Source organism: Odocoileus virginianus, chromosome 19, assembly GCF_023699985.2.
Source record: "Odocoileus virginianus isolate 20LAN1187 ecotype Illinois chromosome 19, Ovbor_1.2, whole genome shotgun sequence".
Lineage (NCBI taxonomy): Eukaryota > Metazoa > Chordata > Mammalia > Artiodactyla > Cervidae > Odocoileus > Odocoileus virginianus.
The window spans coordinates 32,451,111-32,470,205 of NC_069692.1; the positions used below are offsets into that span (position 1 = coordinate 32,451,111).

General features: G+C 34.9%; 1 protein-coding gene and 1 non-coding gene across 4 annotated transcripts in view; one reads left to right on the top strand and one right to left on the bottom strand.

Annotated features, from left to right (window-relative positions):
• ASCC3 (activating signal cointegrator 1 complex subunit 3) overlaps positions 1–19,095 on the top strand; it is a 320,082-nt gene that overhangs the window by 206,899 nt on the left and 94,088 nt on the right. For all 3 annotated transcript variants that reach the window (XM_070450058.1, XM_070450057.1, XM_070450059.1), the window contains 9 exons: positions 214–368; positions 3,288–3,386; positions 4,339–4,507; positions 6,806–7,026; positions 8,900–8,985; positions 10,466–10,632; positions 10,743–10,888; positions 11,010–11,130; positions 13,328–13,470. In XM_070450058.1, the coding sequence (XP_070306159.1) occupies positions 214–368; positions 3,288–3,386; positions 4,339–4,507; positions 6,806–7,026; positions 8,900–8,985; positions 10,466–10,632; positions 10,743–10,888; positions 11,010–11,130; positions 13,328–13,470 (1,307 nt within the window). The remainder of the gene's footprint in view (positions 1–213; positions 369–3,287; positions 3,387–4,338; positions 4,508–6,805; positions 7,027–8,899; positions 8,986–10,465; positions 10,633–10,742; positions 10,889–11,009; positions 11,131–13,327; positions 13,471–19,095) is intronic.
• Positions 1,404–1,476, bottom strand: TRNAC-GCA (transfer RNA cysteine (anticodon GCA)). Its single transcript has one exon. It is a non-coding gene; the product is annotated as a tRNA-Cys (tRNA).

Here is a 19,095-nt window from a genome sequence, read left to right on the forward strand (position 1 = left end):
CCCTGATACTGGTTTTCAGAGCTATGAATTGCTAATTCAAGTTAACTATTAAAAAATATTCAAACATGCCAGGTCAAGAATGTCAACCATTCTACATAGCAAATCATAAAACAAGCAATAAAAGCACCTTCTCTGAAATCCCATTTACAAGTCGGATTTTATTGCTTTTTTCCTGTCTGGACACGTTTCTTCTAAGTGATGTTTTCATTGTAGGTCACATTCTGCATCATGTGAATATTGGGCTCAAGGTCAAGCAATGCGTTCATCAGATTCCTTCTGTAACGATGGAAGCATCCATTCAGCCCATCACGCGGACTGTCCTCCGAGTGACGCTTAGCGTCTCTCCTGATTTCTCTTGGAATGATCAGGTAGACATGGAAGCACCTAAATCTACGTTAAGGAAATAAGTCTGTACTCCAGGTTCAACTACACCTCCCTACATCTGTCCTCAAGGCATATAGAGAATCCTTTACAAAGAATATACATTGAAGAATCATTTAAAACATTGTAGTAGTATTTACTCTCATCGTCAAGATAGGCATGTAGTATAATAGATGGATAATATGTCAACCAATGAGACCCCATCAGAGAATTATAGGAAACCTAAAATTTCACATGAAACAATTGTATAATGGTTTCAACTCCATAGTGACTTTGCTTAATTCTGTCCTCTTTCATTTTGTCTGAGTGATCTTCATTTTTTTCTAGCTCTATCAGTTCAGTTCAGTTCAGTCGCTCAGTCGAGTCCGACTCTTTGCGACCCCATGAACCGCAGCACACCAGGCCTCTCTGTCCATCACCAACTCCCGTACTCCATCCAAACCCATGTCCATTGAGTCGATGACGCCATCCTGCCATCTCATCCTCTGTTGTCCCCCTCTCCTCCTGCCCTCAATCTTTCCCAGCATCAGGGTCTTTTCCAATGAGTCAGCTCTTCACATCATGTGTACTCTGTCATTTTAATGTACTTAAAATTCAAGATTCTTCATGTTAAAAGAGCCCTTTTAAAATCCTGATGTTTCTCAAACTGTCATTGATTACCATAATAAATGGCCTTTCCTTAGTTATCATCTTTATTTTCATGAACATTAAGTGCTCTACATTGTCCTTCTTGAAAATGTCCTCCTTTGGCTTCCATCCCTTTCCTATTTCTGTTTTTACCCCTACTTCGGTTCTTTCTTCTAAAACTTAGCTGTTACTCTGTGTGTATGTGTGTATATATATACACATATACACATTGAAATTCTACTCTGGATCCTCTTATTCAGTCAGTAATTCTTTGTGTGTTAGCTACTCAATCATGTCTGACTCTGCAACCCCATGGAGCCTGCCAGGCTCCTCTGTCTGTGGAATTCTCCAGGCAAGAATACTGGAGTGGATTGCTATTTCCTTCTCCAGGGGATCTTCCTGACCCAGGGATTGAACCCGGGTCTCCTGCATTGCAGGCAGATACTTTTACCACTGAGCCACCAGGGAAGCCCTCAGTAATTCTTAAGGTCTATCTTTGCACCAGTTACTATGCAAAGAGTACGGTAGAAAAGAGATTGTAGGTGCAGACAAGGAAGTGTCAGTCCTTTCTTTCAAGAGGCCAGTGGGGAATGAAAATCAGTAAATATAGTATAGCAGTGCCTGCTTTATAAGCTTCTAGTTAAGTGTAAGTAAATATCATCTGCATATTTACAGTATTTGTCATAATGTCATCATCTGCATGACATTAGTACCTCTTTAAAGTGAATGCATTTTATTATACCTAACCATAGTCCTAACTGAAATCAACCATTGGCCTTAAAGTGTCCTAACCATTCATTCTTTCAGTTTCTTCATCTCTAAACATGTATTATAATAATAATTATCTTTCTCACAGAATTTCTGTGAGGGCAAGATGATAGAAAATTATACTTAATATTTTATAAATATAAAATTTATGTAAAATATAAAATTACCATTAGCCATAAATTCATTTTTATATATTGAAATAATAGAAGTTTTAAGTTTTTTACCCTATTTTCTTCTCTTAAGATATGTAATAAATCTCCCACAGTGCATTAGCAGAATGGAGTACTTAATTATTTTCATAGCTGCTTTTATCAGTTAGAATACTGTTGGCTGTAAGAATAGCAGGTATAAGTAGTCTCAAACTGACTTAAGGAAAAGAAGATATGTGTGTGTGCTAAGTCGCCTCAGTCATGTCCAGCTCTTTGTGACCCCATGGACTGTGTGTAGCCCACAAGCTCCTCTGTCCACGGGATTCTCTAGGCATGAATACTGGAGTGGGTCATCATGCCCTCCTCCAGAGGATCCTCCTGACCCAGGGACTGAACCCACGTCACCTGCAGCTCCTGCATTGCAGGCAGATTCTTTACCACTTGAGGCACCAGGAAAGCCCAAAGAAGATACATCCTCTTACAAAATGATAGGTCCGTGGGTAGAGCAGGCCTAAAGATGGCTGAGTCTTCTGTTTAATAATACTGTTCCAGACCCAGGATCTTTCCATCTCTTTTCTCTGCTGATGTTTTTGGCTACTTCTCAAATGTGTTCATGCTTCCTTGTTCACAGTTAATTGAGAGAGGGGAAAAATACTCCCTGCTTCAGCAGCCCAGAGCATGCACCTTTTCTTTACCCTGATTGGGCAAGTACTGGCCATGTGCCTGTCCCTTGCCACAAGCTCTTGTGAGGGGGATACTATAGGCTGATTAGTGTATGTTAACCAAAATTATTCTTGGAGGTGGGGTAACCTTCACTGTTACATGAGAGAAAAAGAGATGAACATACTGAACAAGTCTAGGCTTTTTTAGGAATAAAAACAGAGAGGAATGAATACACAAAACACAATATATCTATCCAATGGAATATTACCTGTTAGTAAGAAGGAAGGTAGGACTGATGCATGCTATGACATGAATGAAAATATTAGGCAAGTGAAAGAAACCAGCCGCATATGATTCCATTTATATGAAATGTCGAAAACAGACAAATCTATAGAGAAAGAAAATAGACTGTGGTTGTCAAGAGTTGGAGGTTGATATGATGGAAAGATAGTTAGGGTACAAGGTTCTTTAGGGGATGATGAAAATGTCCTAAAATTAGATTATAAAGATGGCCGCAAAACTTTGTAAAGGTATTAAAACTATTGAACTGTATACTTTAAGTGAGTAAGCTTTGTTATGTAAGTTCCATATCAATAAATCTGTTAAAAAGAGAAAAAGGAATGGGTTCTGGGAATGTTAACAATAGAATCCCTTACTTGAATTAAAATATATAGTATTAGGATATTATTTTCCTTCTAGGTCCATGGGACAGTAGGAGAACCCTGGTGGATTTGGGTAGAAGATCCTACAAATGATCATATTTATCATTCAGAGTATTTCCTAGTTCTAAAAAAACAGGTAAATATGTCTATGTCACTCTATCCTTATTTTGTTGGTATCATTGAAAAGAAAATATAAATTAAATAATTTCTGTTTTTACCTGTTTCTCTATAATTTCATAATGCCATTAAAGCTTTATTTATTATGTTTTATGTTTCTGTTTGGTTTTAAAAGAGTGATTAAATATTATAATATTCATATATTCAATGTGATTTTCATCTGAGAAATTAAATTGTAATTTTTCTAATGGTTTAAGGTATAGATTCCAGAGGGGTAGAATGTGTCAAATGGGTAGAATAAATAAAATTTTTTAAATTAAATAAATAAAAAATAACTTCAGGTGTTACAAAAGGCACAGTATTAAGACTACTGAATACATTATATAAAAGACATACTTTTTTAAAAATTCCAAGACAAAGACTCAGTTTGATGGAATTCACTGTGATGCTTCATTCCTAATTTCTGTTTTTATCAAAGAGAAACAAGCTTTAGGCCTGAGTGGACATCTATAGAATTTTATAGCAATATTTTATTTTCATTGCATTTGTGTTCATGATTATCTTTTATTTATGCCAAGTGTTCTGTTATTTCACTTATGGTAGTGAAAGATTTTTTTTTTAATATTAAATGAATAATTTGGTAAACATTATGAAGTTAAGTACTTGAATGAATGAAGTTAGGGAAGTTCTGATAATGAGTTAAATTGGTAACTTGATAATACATGATGATATGCATATGTAAATATTATAAATTGAGCATATGCTTTTCTTTCTATAATATCAGATCTCCTCAGAGAATGACCACCTACAAGTTTCTGAAGTATCTGAATATCTCAGCTATTTAGAAATCCAAGATATTTTCTTTCTCTTTAGTACTTACTGCTGTAGAAACCATTGTTTTCACAAGAGAATAATAAGGGCCCTTTGCTACTAGAATAACCACATCCATTTTATACTTTATTCCGCATTAGGTCATTAGTAAAGAAGCTCAACTACTGGTATTTACAATCCCTATTTTTGAGCCTTTGCCTTCCCAATACTACATCCGAGCAGTGTCTGATCGATGGTTAGGAGCTGAGGCTGTATGTATTATCAACTTTCAACATCTGATTCTACCAGAGAGACATCCTCCCCATACAGGTAACATGTAGAATAGTAACTTGAATCTTCCAAAATTGTTGTTTTTATTTCATGTTGAAAAGTATCTATGCTTTAAAATTGTCTGAATCTAAATCAAAACACATCTTATTTCTCAAATATAGTTTGAGAAGAGACTTTTCAAAATCAAATGTAGACCCCAATGCAGGCCTTAATTTTATTTATTTTTTTTTTTTGAGTTCCAAAAACATGAAACTAAGCCTAGACACTCACTGTTGCTCTATTACTGTACCTTCCTCTCTATAATCATTATGATTTCTCAAAAAATAATGAAATTGCATTATCTATTGATCTATTCATTGAAGACTTTTCTGATTTTCTTTCATCAAATAAGCTTTGTGATACCTAGAATCTCAAAATAAAATAAAATATTTGGTACTTTATTTTTTTATTAAAATCTAGTTGATTTACAGTGTTGTGTCAATCTCTGTGGTATAGCACAGTGACCCAGTTGTATATACATATACACTTTTAATATTTTTTCCATTATGGTTTATCACAGGATATTAAGACTAGTTCCCTGTGGTATACATTAGGACCTTGTTGTTTATCCCTACTAAATGTAATGATTTGAATCTACCAACCCCAAACTCTCAGTCCATCCCTCTCCTTCTCTTCCTTCCTTTTGGCAACCACAGGTCTGTTCTCTGTGTCTCTGAGTCTATTTCTCTTTTGTGGGTGCTTTAAACATACGCTACCAACATCACTACTAGGTCTCTCTGCTTGCAGTACCTGATTTTAACATGTATTAATGTTATATTTTAATTCTCATTTAATCCCTTCTTTGTTGAGTGGATAAGCATGTATTACCTTATTTATGTAATTAGCTGATTTTCTGACTACATTTTTAAATGCAACAAATGTACCACCATGACTTATCAATTGATATTAAAAAATACATAATGTAACCTCAATGATTTCCAGTTCTGTGTGGATCCAAGTTTATATACAGGCATTCCACTGAACTCGAATCAGCTAGGAAAAATCTTTGTATTTCACAGAAGTAAAACACCTAAATTAACATTGTCAGTAAATGCTGAAATGTTTTTTTTTTTTTTAGTGTTTTTTAAGAATATGTCTATGCTTTGATTGGCATTACAAGTTAAGATTTCCTTCCTCCTTGATTTTCAGTGCTACAAAACATATCAGTGATTGTAATCTGGTATAAGAAACATACATTTAGTTCTTAATCAATTACCTGTATAATAGAGTAGAGCAGTGGGGCAGTGATAATATTTTAAAAATTAGTGTTTTACTTTTAAATATATTTTTTGAGACGAGAACTCTCCATACTTTCCACTTTGAAGCTGTACTGTGAAGATCCAACTCAAGATACGGACCACCATGTTCCCTTCTTGATTCTTTTTTCCCCTTCTTACTTCAAATAAGTAGAGTCATACATTGACATGAATCAGTCATGGATTTACATGTATTCCCCATCCCGATCCCCCCTCAAAAACCACTACAATATTGTAAAGTAACTAGCCTCCAACTAATAAAAATAAATGGGAAAAAAAAATAAATAAAAATAAAATAAAAAATAATAGTTTGAAAAAAAAAATAAGTAGAGTCATACTTCATGGAGTAATCCTGAAATTAGCTAACTGATACCTTTCTGGATTATAGGAAAATGAAATGACTGTCAGGTTTAAGGGTATCTAGGTATAACTTTATTTCTCTAAATTATTTTGATTTTCTAATCTCCTGGACTTCTAGTCTACATGATGATTTACAGTTAAATCTAGTTTCTTTCCATGTTTTCTCAGCACAGTTCTTATTTACCCAGTCGTGCTCTGATTTAAAGCTCCCACCCAAGCTTCTTCTTATTTTAAGCTCATGTTTGTTTGCATTGTCTGGAACAACAGTGCCCTCAACCACTGTGTTTGTCAACTGTCTAACAGATGAAGAGTTATTTGTTCTTAGTAACTGTTCTAGTACTACTCTGCAAGTGGTTTTCCTCCTTCTACAGGTTGGCACAGATTTAGTTTTCTTCTAAAACATGCATATTTTCATACACCTCTCATTCAAATCTCCTTCCTGATTGGAAGATCATTAGCGCTGTCTTAGAGGGAGCTCTGCCAGAAAAGTGTTTAGTGTGTATGTCAATGTCATAATCGTGGTAATGGGGTGGGGAGGGAAATCTGTAACTAGTATATAAGAATTGGTTAATCTTTTTTTCCCCTCTGAAGAATTAAGGATTATTATAATTTGTTTCAAAAAGACGGTATTTTATCATGTGCGTGTTCTCCAGTTTTGTGTGTACTGGTTGAATCTTTTCAGAATTGCTGGATCTTCAGCCTTTGCCTGTCACAGCTTTGGGCTGTGAAGCATATGAAGCCCTCTACAACTTCAGTCACTTTAACCCTGTGCAGACACAGATATTTCACACGCTGTATCACACAGACTGTAACGTCCTACTTGGAGCACCCACTGGATCAGGAAAGACTGTTGCAGCTGAATTAGCCATTTTCAGAGTCTTCAACAAGTACCCTACTTCAAAGGTCAGTTGGAAACAATCACGTGTTTACATTTAATTATAAAACATAATTTATAATCTGTAAATTAGCCAGTTCTAAATATACTGGCAGGACTTATTGAATAGATTTGCCACTCTCTTGTGAGTTTTCCAGGGGGGGCCAGATCAATATATGAGTAAATGGCCAAAAGAAAACTTCTATTAACACTTTGGAGTCCTTTAGTTAGATTTCTAATGTACTTATTGGTGCTCACATGTCCTTTCCTCATTATAAGATACCTATAATTCATAGGAAATTTCATTGTAAGAAATGTAGTTCATAGCCATACTTATAAGAAATATAATGATTCATAATCATTAATCATAATGAAACCCTTTGGCTGTGAAGGAAATGCTAATACTTTAATAAATACAGCTTGATTACACACAGGAAATACCAAGGCAGCTTTTATTCCACATTTCTCCAAATGGCCTTGCTATTATTAATGTAAAATAATGTGTCGAGTAAAGCTTTCTTTAAATGTGAAGTACTCTCAGAAACCTTTTTTCTAAAAAAGTCAATTTATTTGTTATGATTAGAATTATGTGCTCTTCCTCATCATTTGTGATTGTAGAAATGTTTTAACTTCCTTTTTCAGTGATTTTCACTTAGTAGTTATTCTTCCCTGCTTAGCTTTGTGTTTTCCTACTCTTCAGTTTATTTTGTGGCTATGGATCCATTGAAAGTGAAAAAAAGTGAAAATGAAAGTCACTCAGTTGTATCCAACTCTCTCCGACCCCCTGGACTGTAGCCTGCCAGGCTCTTCTGTCCATGGAATTCTCCAGGAAAGAATACTGGAGTGGATGGCCATTCCCTTCTCCAGGGAGTGTTCCCTTCTCCAGGGGATATTCCCAAGCCAGGGATCAAACCCAGGTCTCCCACATTGTAGGCGGATTCTTTACCATCTCAGCCACCAGAGAAGCCCAAGAGTACTGGAGTGGCTAGCCTGTCCCTTCTCCAGGGGATCTTCCCAACTCAGGAGTCAAACCAGGGTTCCCTGCACTGCAGGTCCATTCCTTACAAGATGAGCTACTAGGGAAGCCATTAGGAGACGAATTAACACAACCAGTAGAGCTCTGTTCTAAATTTGAAACATTTTATAAAGGAAAGAATTTTTTTCCAGTAAGTAGTCTGTATGAAAGTTTAGATTATTAAAGACCAGGGTTTTTTTTTTTAATTTATTTTTGTTTTCTAAAGTGTAGAACACATAAAATGTATGACTGGCATTGGCATCTTCCATAAAATCTGCATTAAAATTTTAAACAATCAGATTATTTATCTTTATAATTTCAAAATTAGTAGCCTTTTTCATGAAAGAGTTATAACTTATATGTAATTTATTATCTCCTGGTTTTTTAAAAAATTTTCATATTATGTTAAAAGATAATTTCATTCTGTGACAACTAAGAGGGGTGAGATGTGGTAGGGAGTGGTGAGGAGTTTCAAGAGGGAGGGTACATATGTATGCTTACGACTGATTCATGTTGTTGCATGGCAAAAGCCAACACAATATTGTACAATATTGTACAGTTATCCTCCAGTTAAAATAAAAATGTTTAAATGATAATTTCATTATAAACTACCTAGAGAAAATACTTTCTTTAAAAATGCTTTTTAAAAACTATTTAAAATTTTCTATGTCAGTATATTTATGATTTGTTACATTCGTGTCTTACTTTGGGTAAATGTAGTTTAAGCTAATGACAGTTTTCCATTAATTTAAAATTTTAATTCTTTCAGTCTTAAAAGATACATTTTTTTAAACTACGCTTATATTTTGATAACATTTTATTGAGTTTACCTTTATTTGAAAATGATGTCACTATTTTCATGAGATTTTTTTGCATCCCCATTTTAGGCAGTATATATTGCACCTTTAAAAGCCCTAGTACGTGAACGAATGGATGATTGGAAAGTTAGAATAGAAGAAAAACTTGGTAAAAAGTAAGTTCTTACTTTTTCAGAAGATATGCAATGAATAATTGAAAAGGGTCAACAAATAAAAGATTTGCATAAAACTGTTGAATGCTTTTAAATGATTTGCATTTTCTTTTTATTTAAAGGTGTTGTAGTTAAAATGTTATCAATATTCTCACTTGTTTCAAGATTGAAAAATGAGAGCCCTTAATTTACTTATACTTTAATTTGGCAAGAAAATCTCAAAACTTTAGATTCAAAAACAAAAGAAAAATAAGATATGTCTCTCTATTTTTCTTTCACGCACTTCAGAATAACTTCCAAAAACTGCTTAGAAGGCATTTTGCATGTAAATAATTTACCGAAAAAAGAAAAAATCACTGAAGAACATGACATAAAAAAAATTTTTTACTATTGACGAGGTTACTTATTATAATTTTTTTTAATAGCAAAATTGCATGTAACCTGAGTGACCGCTGGAGCATCACTAAATACACTATGACACATTCACACAGTGCAAAATATGGTCTTACTATATGAAAAAACTGAATTCTATATACATAAATTCTATATGCATGAAAAACAGATCTTCCAAGATACTGTTTAAAGAAATGTTTTTAACTTAAGTATTCCCTTTTTGTTTTTAAAACTTGGTGAAGAATATAAATATGTGTTTGTTTTAGAATGAGAATCAGGTGATGAGAATATCCATGATGCAGAGACTATTTACTATATATATATAATATATATATACATACTTTGAACCATACAAATATATCACCTATTCAAAATAATAAATAAAATGTAAAAAAATAAGAAAAGGAACTAAAAGCTTTGGGAATGCTATCCTTGGAGGAACTAATCTTGATTTTTTTTTCTGTTTTTTGAATGTCAAAACAGATATAAAATGACTTAGGTAATAAAAATGATTACCTAAAATTTGGAGTTAGCCTTCAATTTTCCTTCTTTCTCATATTTGCCCCAACTTACCTGTTTGTGTCCTTATATATTTGAACTTGCTTGTAATATCTAGACAATTTCAACCTAAGAAAAGAAATGAAGCTTAAACACAATCATATTCTTAATGAATGCCTCCTTTTATCTTAATAAGTTAACACTTTCCCTCATTAGAAAGGTGTTTATTCCAACATAAGGAGGAGGTGTGAGTTCACCTCTGTAAAATCACAAAGGGTGGAGACTTTGTAAACATAATGAAAACAAAGTTTGATACATATGCATTCTATGCATATGTATGATTCTATGCACATCTGCATAGAAGTTAGATTTCAGTGATTTGCTTTTATACATTCTTCATTTCGTGGGAGTAAATCATCTTAGAATCATTAAGAAATATCTATTTTGGACTCAAGTCAGAAAATTTCAGAAATCAAAGGGAGATAAAGTAGTTTTAGGCATAATATAATTTTATTTTGAAGGCCATATTTTTGCTTTCCTAAGCTCATGTGTTACCTGAAAATTTAAAGGCATCATTTTTGTTCTTCTCCAGAGTTATTGAACTGACAGGAGATGTAACTCCTGATATGAAATCCATTGCCAAGGCTGACCTTATCGTGACCACACCAGAGAAGTGGGATGGAGTCAGCCGAAGCTGGCAAAATAGGAACTATGTAAAGCAAGTCACTATTCTCATCATAGACGAGATCCATCTGCTGGGTGGGTACCACTGCATCTGAATCCAGTGCGCAAACTTGGACTCCTCATACCTGCAGCAGCTAGCATCAGGACTCGTTAAATGATTAACTTCCATTATTCCTCTTTCTTAGGGGAGGAAAGAGGCCCTGTTCTAGAAGTCATTGTATCTCGAACAAATTTCATCTCATCCCACACAGAAAAGCCTGTTAGGATAGTTGGGCTATCCACTGCATTAGCTAATGCCAGAGACCTTGCTGACTGGCTCAATATTCGTCAGGTATGTGAAAGACTGGTAAACCAGACATTGCGTAGTGTGCACCTAGGGCCTTATTAAGGAGGCACTAGAGTATTATAAAGTATGAAAACTGGAAATGGTTTCTCTCTCATTTTTACTCCAGATGGGCTTGTTCAACTTCCGACCATCAGTGCGCCCAGTTCCGCTGGAAGTCCACATTCAGGGCTTCCCAGGTCAGCATTACTGTCCCCGTATGGCCAGTATGAATAAGCCTGCATTTCAGGGTAAGCTTCAGATTCCTGGGATGGGTAACCACCGTCTTGTATGGTAGCCTTTAAATGCGTTCTAAATGTCGTGGGCTTGTTTGAAAGGGTGGTGCTGCTCCAGCTTCTACAAATATCTAGGACTATTTACCTTAACTGTTGAGGAATATTAATATATATTGAACTGACTATTGAAAATTTGATTTCATAAGTGATAATGTCTTCATGGTAGAATAAATGTATGTAGTCTTAAAAAATCAAATTATTCTTAAAATTAATTTATTAAGGTATTATGATAGTAACTTGAGTAAATGACAAGTAGAATATTTTAGACTCATAATATTAATTTTTATCAGAATCATCTGAAAAATTTCATTCTTTTTTTGGCTATGTATCTGATTATGTTTTATTTTTTGTTTTTCCCTTTCTAACAAATTAGGCAAGCAGGAAAGATTTAAGAATAACACTCCTATTTTATTGAAACATGTTTTCATGTTTAGGCTGCATAAGGAATATTTATTATATCAATTAAAAATAACCTCCAAAATAAATTCTCTAATGTGAACTGCTGTTGATTGTGAGGTGACAGTTGTGAGGTGACTTTTTAGCTGCTGTAATTAGCCTTATGACAGAAGCAAAGTATTGATTGTGAACTGGAGACCAATCTTGGCAGTTCAGATTATTTACACCTCCACAGAAGCATTGTACAAAATCACTAATGAACAATAAATCTGCCGTGAGCTGTTCAGCCACACCTGTTCTTGCAGCAGCAAAAATCCATTAAATGTTTGAGGTTTAAAAAAGAGGCAAATTCATTCATTCATGATTATGTGCACCAATGATACCAATATTGTACTAATATGTGTATTTTAAATGTATCTCTAATATGATTTATCAAAGCATTACCATTTGTATTCTAAAAATTCTGATCAACTGTGAATGTGTTAATTTTTCATAGTATGTTTGATTGGTTCCATTTAAGGAATGACTGATTCGTGATTGAAATGAAGCATTTTATATTATGTAAATCAATAGTAAATTAACTGTACCTACATTTCTCTAAATATTGCATAAGTACAGCAGCTATCCTTGTAAACTCTTTATAAAGAGACCTATAGTGGATCACTATATTTCTTTGAGTTTGCATTTATGATTTTGTGGTAGCTTTATTTCTCACTCTTAGGTATAAATATAGCCAAGGTCATGTCAACATTTCCATTTATGAAGCTTGTTCTTTTAGCCCATAAAAAGAAATTCTGCAGCTCACATTTCAAACTAGAAACTACAAGGAAGTTGTACTTTTTAGTATAAAAATTCCTAATACCTCTGACTGTTTTAAGAGACCTATGTACACATAAATATAAATTCTCTTTGTGCCATCTTATCAGTATTTCGGAACCTATGCATAGCAAAGAAACTTCAGCTCCAGTTAAGTCAAATGATTTGTGTGGCTCTTTAAGTAATATTTTTTCAGGCTTATTACCCAGTTTTCAAACTATCATCTTCTGTGTGTCTGCTCCCTATGTGCCATCACTCAGACATGGATTCAAGCATGGTATTTTCTTCATCTTCCTTCTGCTTTCTTTTATCTTCCCACTTGAAACCTTATGCTTACATTTGGGGGAAAACATTTTTCTGACATATCTGATTAATTTATTGATACAAACTCACTTAATTTTTCTATCTACTGGTAACAGGACAAAAATAAAAGGAATTTTTTGTGGCTTTCCTTCAACCCCACCCCACCCCCCCACCCCTGCCTCAGATCTTGATTCTCTGTCCAGACCCCAGGACCAACTAACTCTGCAATATCATTGCTTAGGCAAGCAGAAACACAACTCAAAAATAGAAAACCCAACCTAAGATTTAGTATCCATCATAGTTGTATCCATATACAGCTGTTTATGGAGAGTCTCAGCTTTTAAGTCTCCTCCCTTGGCAGGTCATAACGGAACCAGGAGTCAAGACAGTTCAGTCTTCCCTGTCTTGGGCAGAAATTTCTCCTGAGTAGAGACAGCTATCTTTCCTTTCCTATCATTTATCCAGTATAATGTCAGAACCAGGTAGTAGCTCAGATAATGCTAAATTTCATGACCAAATTAAGAATTCAATTAAATCATTTACATCCTTAGTTTTCATGCATTTATTTGACATCCTAATGAAATTCAGATTCTGGTTTAAGTGGCTTACTATCTTATTTTCTACAATTTTTCAACAGCAATTAGAAGCCATTCTCCAGCCAAGCCTGTTTTGATATTTGTCTCATCAAGACGTCAAACTCGTCTTACTGCTTTGGAATTGATAGCCTTTCTAGCTACTGAAGAAGATCCAAAGCAGTGGTTGAATATGGATGAAAGAGAAGTAAGCAACATATTTTAATTCTACTTCTTATACCTGTCAAATTAGTGTGTATTGTAGTATAATAGGAATTACATATATAACTATGTTTAGTTTTAATCTATTTATTACCGTTGCTGTTGTTTAGTCCTAAGTCATGTCCAACTCTTTGCAACCCCATGGACTGTAGCCCACCAGAATCCTCTGTCCACGGGATTCCCAGGCAAGAATACTGGAGTGGGTTGCCATTTCCTTCTCCAGGAGAGCTCTCCGACCCAGGGATCAAACCCATGCCTCCCGCGTTGCAAGCATATTCTTTACCACTGAGCCCCACCAGGCTGTCCATTTATTACTCTGTTTCTCCCTTTAACTTCATCACCTATGTATATTTTAATATTTGGCTAAGTTTTTTCATAATATTTGAGTGTTCACTGCTGTTGAAATTCATAATCAATTCAGCAAAATTAACTTTGTATCAACTATATAATTTGACCATCTTCAAAAATTTAGAAAACACTGATAAGTATGTAAAAATTAAAATCCTATTACTGTCCTTTAAGTAATAAGCATCACTAAAATGTTTTCATATCTGCATAATTCTATTATATGACTATTCCATTGTATTTTTCTCCTATAATTAAATAATCATTCATCTTTATTATTATAGGTTTTTCTTTATTTAGAGTTATTTCCTGTGTATAAACTTATAAATTTAAAATTAATGATTCAAATAATGTAGCCATTTTTAATAATTTTTCATGCACACTGATAATTACTTTCCAAAAGGACTATACCAATTTTGATTATCCCTACTGGTATATGAATTGTCAGCAGTGTATGAGAGTAACAGCCTCACTACATGCTCACTTGTTGTAATTCATTGTTATAGATAAAATGTTTCTTGTTTTAGTGTTTTAATGTGTACCTTAATTTTTTTGTGGTTAAACATTTTTTTTCATATATTTTGTTTTATTCTCTTTTGTCCCTTCATTCCTCTGAGCTTTTATCTGTTGCAGTATAGCATTTTTCAAATAGATTTGTGTGGGAGCCTTACCAAACTGAAATACCATATACACATGCATACACCCCTAAAATTTTATACAGGCGCACCTTAGAGATATTGTGGATTGTGTTCCGGACTACTGCAATAAAGCTAACATTGCAGAAAAGCTAATCACACAAAATTTTTGCTTTTCTTGTGCTTAATAAAAGTTACATTTACACTATACTATAATCATTTAAGTGTGCAATAGCATTATGTCTTTAAAAAAGTACATAACTTAATCTATTATAAAAAGACTGTATTGCTAAAAAAAAAATTCACTATCATCTAAGCCTTCCATAAGTAATAGTAATATAGTAATAGTAATCATAATAGTAATATCAAAGATCACTGATCACAGATAATCATAACAAATAATGATGAAAAAGTTTGAAATATTGAGGAAATTGCCAAAATTTGACACAGAGACATGAAGTGAGCAAATGTTGGAAAAATGGTGTTGATAGACTTGTTCAACATGAAATTGCCACAGACCTTCCATTTGTAAAGAAAAGATAAAGCCACATTATTTGCAAAGCACAATACAATGAGGTATGCCTGGTATGAGGCATGTCACTCATGAAGTATGTTACTTTTTTCCATATGTATGTATTAGTTATATATACATGTATTAACCTTTCATCTGCTTTATTAGTAAATTTTGGTAGTTCACTGAGTGTCTTTTAGTTTTTTCAAATGGCAGTATTTGCATTTTATGTGAAACAGTCTGTTAATATGATTCTTTGTGATTCCTTCCAATACTTCTAAATGTAGGTATTCCTCCTGTCTCCTGCCATAGATTGATAGATGGTGATTTGTTCTTTCTTACACTTTTATGGTTTTTAAAAATATGTTCCTAGCTGGAGTTATGATTGAAAAAAAGTAGGTGAAATCAGTGATACAACCGTTGCATCATCTTCCTTCCCCCTGCCCATCTCCCCTTTTTCATCTCATGTAGCCTGAGGAGCAGTGAACACAGTGCTCCTAGCCTGCTAGAGCCGGTCTCAGCAGTCACATATCCCTCCCCGTCCATGTCACAGCTCGTTTAGGGCTGGATGACACCGTGTATGTTACAGTCATAGGTTAACATTGGTTAACTAGCAACAGTTAATATTTCAAGATTCTTATGTAGGACCACAGATGACTTTATTAATCACTAATAAGTAGCAGAACCCAAAATTCACTTCGTGTAAAAGCTATCACATGACCCATGAAGTAGGGCGAAAGCTATCATTTATCCTTCAAGTGTCATCATTACTCCTTTAATGCGATTTGTAGGCATATACAAGATATATAATTCAAGATAATTTAGAATCAAAATAATTTTGTCAAAAGTTCCATATCCTGTGTTATTTACTTATTATGCCGAAATAATGACCCTGTTGCATTTAAACATTATCTTGACTTAAAGGAAATGCTGAAAAATAAGTGTATGAAATATATACCTGTATACAGTTTAGTTTATATACAGCATCTATCTAGCCTTATTTTCTTTTTGGTTTTGTTTTTCTTCCTCTTGTGTCTTATCACTAGCGGTATTCGCAATGGAGACTTTTCTTTGAAGTCAGGGTATAAGGTAACTATTTACATTTGGGGATGTGTGCTCAAAGCATATTTATATAAGAACTATGCCTTTAGCACATGTGTGACTCGCATGAACCTCAAATGTGAACCTCGTGTGCTCTCCCCAGCTACAGTTCAACTCTACTGTTCTTTATTTTTCATTTAAAGGTGTGAGACCTTAGCAACTCTGGACTGCTCACCATTGTATGAAACTACTTCCCTGTTTTGTTTTGTTCTGTTTTTTTTTTTTTTTTTAATCAGCAAAAAGTCTATCACCAAGGCTCATTAGAAAGTACAGAAATTACTTACATGGTTTTTGCTTTTTCATATATTTCATTGCTAAAATAGGCCAGTTGGAAATTATGTCATTTCTGGACATTTTGTTTCACTAAGCCCATCTCAAGAATAAGACAACCCAAGCTTTGTTTTTATTCCTGCCACTAAAAACCATCACCTTTAAAGTCAAATTCTCGGAGGGTTTACAACTGATTATTATGCAAATTCATCTGATTATAAGTAGGTTCTCATTGTTGAATCCTCTAAATAAGTTAGGACTTTTCAAGACTCTAGTTTTTGTAAGGGTTACTCTCCATGATACCCTGGCCTAGACATTTAGTGAGTACTCCTGGTGCTGCTCCGTAGTGTCAGGTTGCTGTTCTGTGGTAGGTCATGAGTACTCTGGTAGGACTTGAGTGTTGACTACTTGAGCATTCAGAGGAGGCAGGGTAAGCTTGGGGCAGTTTATCCTGGCAGCTGTAGAGTAGGGAGACCCTGTGGAAGACAGTAGCATCTAAATAATTCTTCAGTTGAATGGTGTGAAGTCAGGAAGTGTCCCTAGATGTGGAGGTGGGAGCTGATGGATTCAGGGGAGAGAGGAAAGAAAGCTAGGGCAAATCTGAAGAGGATGGAGAAAGAGAAGGTGACCAAGGAAGAATATATGTGTACTATTTTGATTCTCAGCAAAGACAAAAGAAATTATCCAAGTATATTCTTAACCCAGTAAAGCCTCAAAGTAAAGTATTAGAAAATATCACTGATGTAAAATCATACTGCAGAATGAGAAAACTCATTCTGTAATAATAGTAATGTTCTTTCATATTTACCATTATGAAGCCTCCTGCAGTGATTCCAAAAGTTTGTGGGCATGTGCTGCTATGCGTCTTGGATTTCTCAGTTGGATAGCCACCACTTCCACCATTAACCCCAAAAGGTTGGGTTTTACATCACTCTCTCAAGCTTATTGCAAAATTCAGATTTAAATTGAAGAAAGTAGGGAAAACCTCTAGACCATTCAGGTATGACCTAAACCAAATCCCTTATGATTGTACAGCAGAAGTGACAAATAGATTCAAGGGATTAGATCTGATAAAGTACCTGAAGAACTATGAACGGAGGTTCATAACATTGTACAGGAGGCCGTGATCAAAACCATCCCCAAGAAAAAGAAATACAAAAAGGCAAAATGGTTATCTGATGAGGACTTACAAATAACTGAGAAAAGAAGAGAAAGGCAAAGGAGAAAAGGAAAGATATATCCATCTGAATGCAGAGTTCCAAAGAGTAGCAAGGAGAGATGAGAAAGCTTTCTTAAGTGATCAGTGCAAAGAAATAGAGGAAAACAATAGAATGAGAAAGACTAGAGAAAATTAGAGATACCAAGGGAATATTTCATGCAAAGATGGGTACCATAAAGGACAGAAACAGTGTGGACCTAACAGAACCAGAAGCTATTAAGAAGAGGTGACAAGAATACACAGAAGAACTATACAAAAAAGATCTTCATGACCCAGATAACCATAATGGTGTGATCACTCACCTCACACCAGACATCCTGGAGTGTGAAGTCAAGTGGGCCTTAGGAATCATCACTATGAACAAAACTAGTGGAATTCCAGCTGAGCTATTTCAAATCCTAAAAGATAATGCTATTAAAGTACTGCACACAGAATTCCAGCAAATTTAAAAACTCAGCAAGGCCACAGGACTGGAAAAGGTCAGTTTTCATTCCAGCCCCAAAGAAGGGCAATGCCAGAGAATGTTCATACTACCGCACAATTGCACTCATCTCACATGCCAGCAACATAATACTCAAAATTCTCTAGGCTAGGCTTCAACAGTATGTGAACTGTGAACTTCCAGATGTTCAAGCTGGATTTAGAAAAGGCAGAGAAACCTAAGGTCAAATTGCCAACATCTGTTGGATCATCAAAAAAGCAAGAGAATTCCAGAAAAACATTTACTTCTGTTTCATTGACTATGCCAAAGCCTTTGACTGTGTGTATCACCACAAACTGTGAAAAATTCTTAAAGAGATGGGAATACCAGACCACTTTACCTGCCTCCTGAGAAATCTGTATGCAGGTCAGGAAGCAACAGTTAGAACTGGACATGGAACAACAGACTGGTTCCAAATTGGAAAAGGAGTATGTCAAGGCTGTATATTGTCAACCTGCTTATTTAACTTATATGCATAATATATCATGTGAAATGCCAGACTGGATGAAGCACAAGCTGGAAACAAGATTGCAGGGAGAAATATCAATAGCCTCAGATATGCAGATGACACCATCCTTATGGCAGAAAGCAAAAAGAAACTAAAGAGCCGCTTGATGAAAGTAAAAGAGGAGAGTGAAAAAGTTGGCTTAAAACTCAGCATTCAAAAAACGAAGATCATGGCATCCAGTCCCATCACTTCATGGCAAATAGATGGGGAAACAATGGAAACAGTGACAGACTTTATTTTCTTGGGCTCCAAAATCACTGCAGATGGTGACTGAAGCCATGAAATTAAAAGACGCTTACTCCTTGGAAGAAAAGCTATGACCAACCTAGACAGCATATTAAAAAGCAGAGACATTACTTTGCCAACAAAGGTCCATCCAGTCAAAGCCATGGTTTTTCCAATAGTCACATATGGATGAGAGAATTGGACCATAGAGAAAGCTGAGCACTGAAGAATTGATGCTTTCAAACTGTGATGTTGGAGAAGACTCTTGGGAGTCCCTGGGACCACAAGGAGATCAAGCCAGTCCATCCTAAAGGAA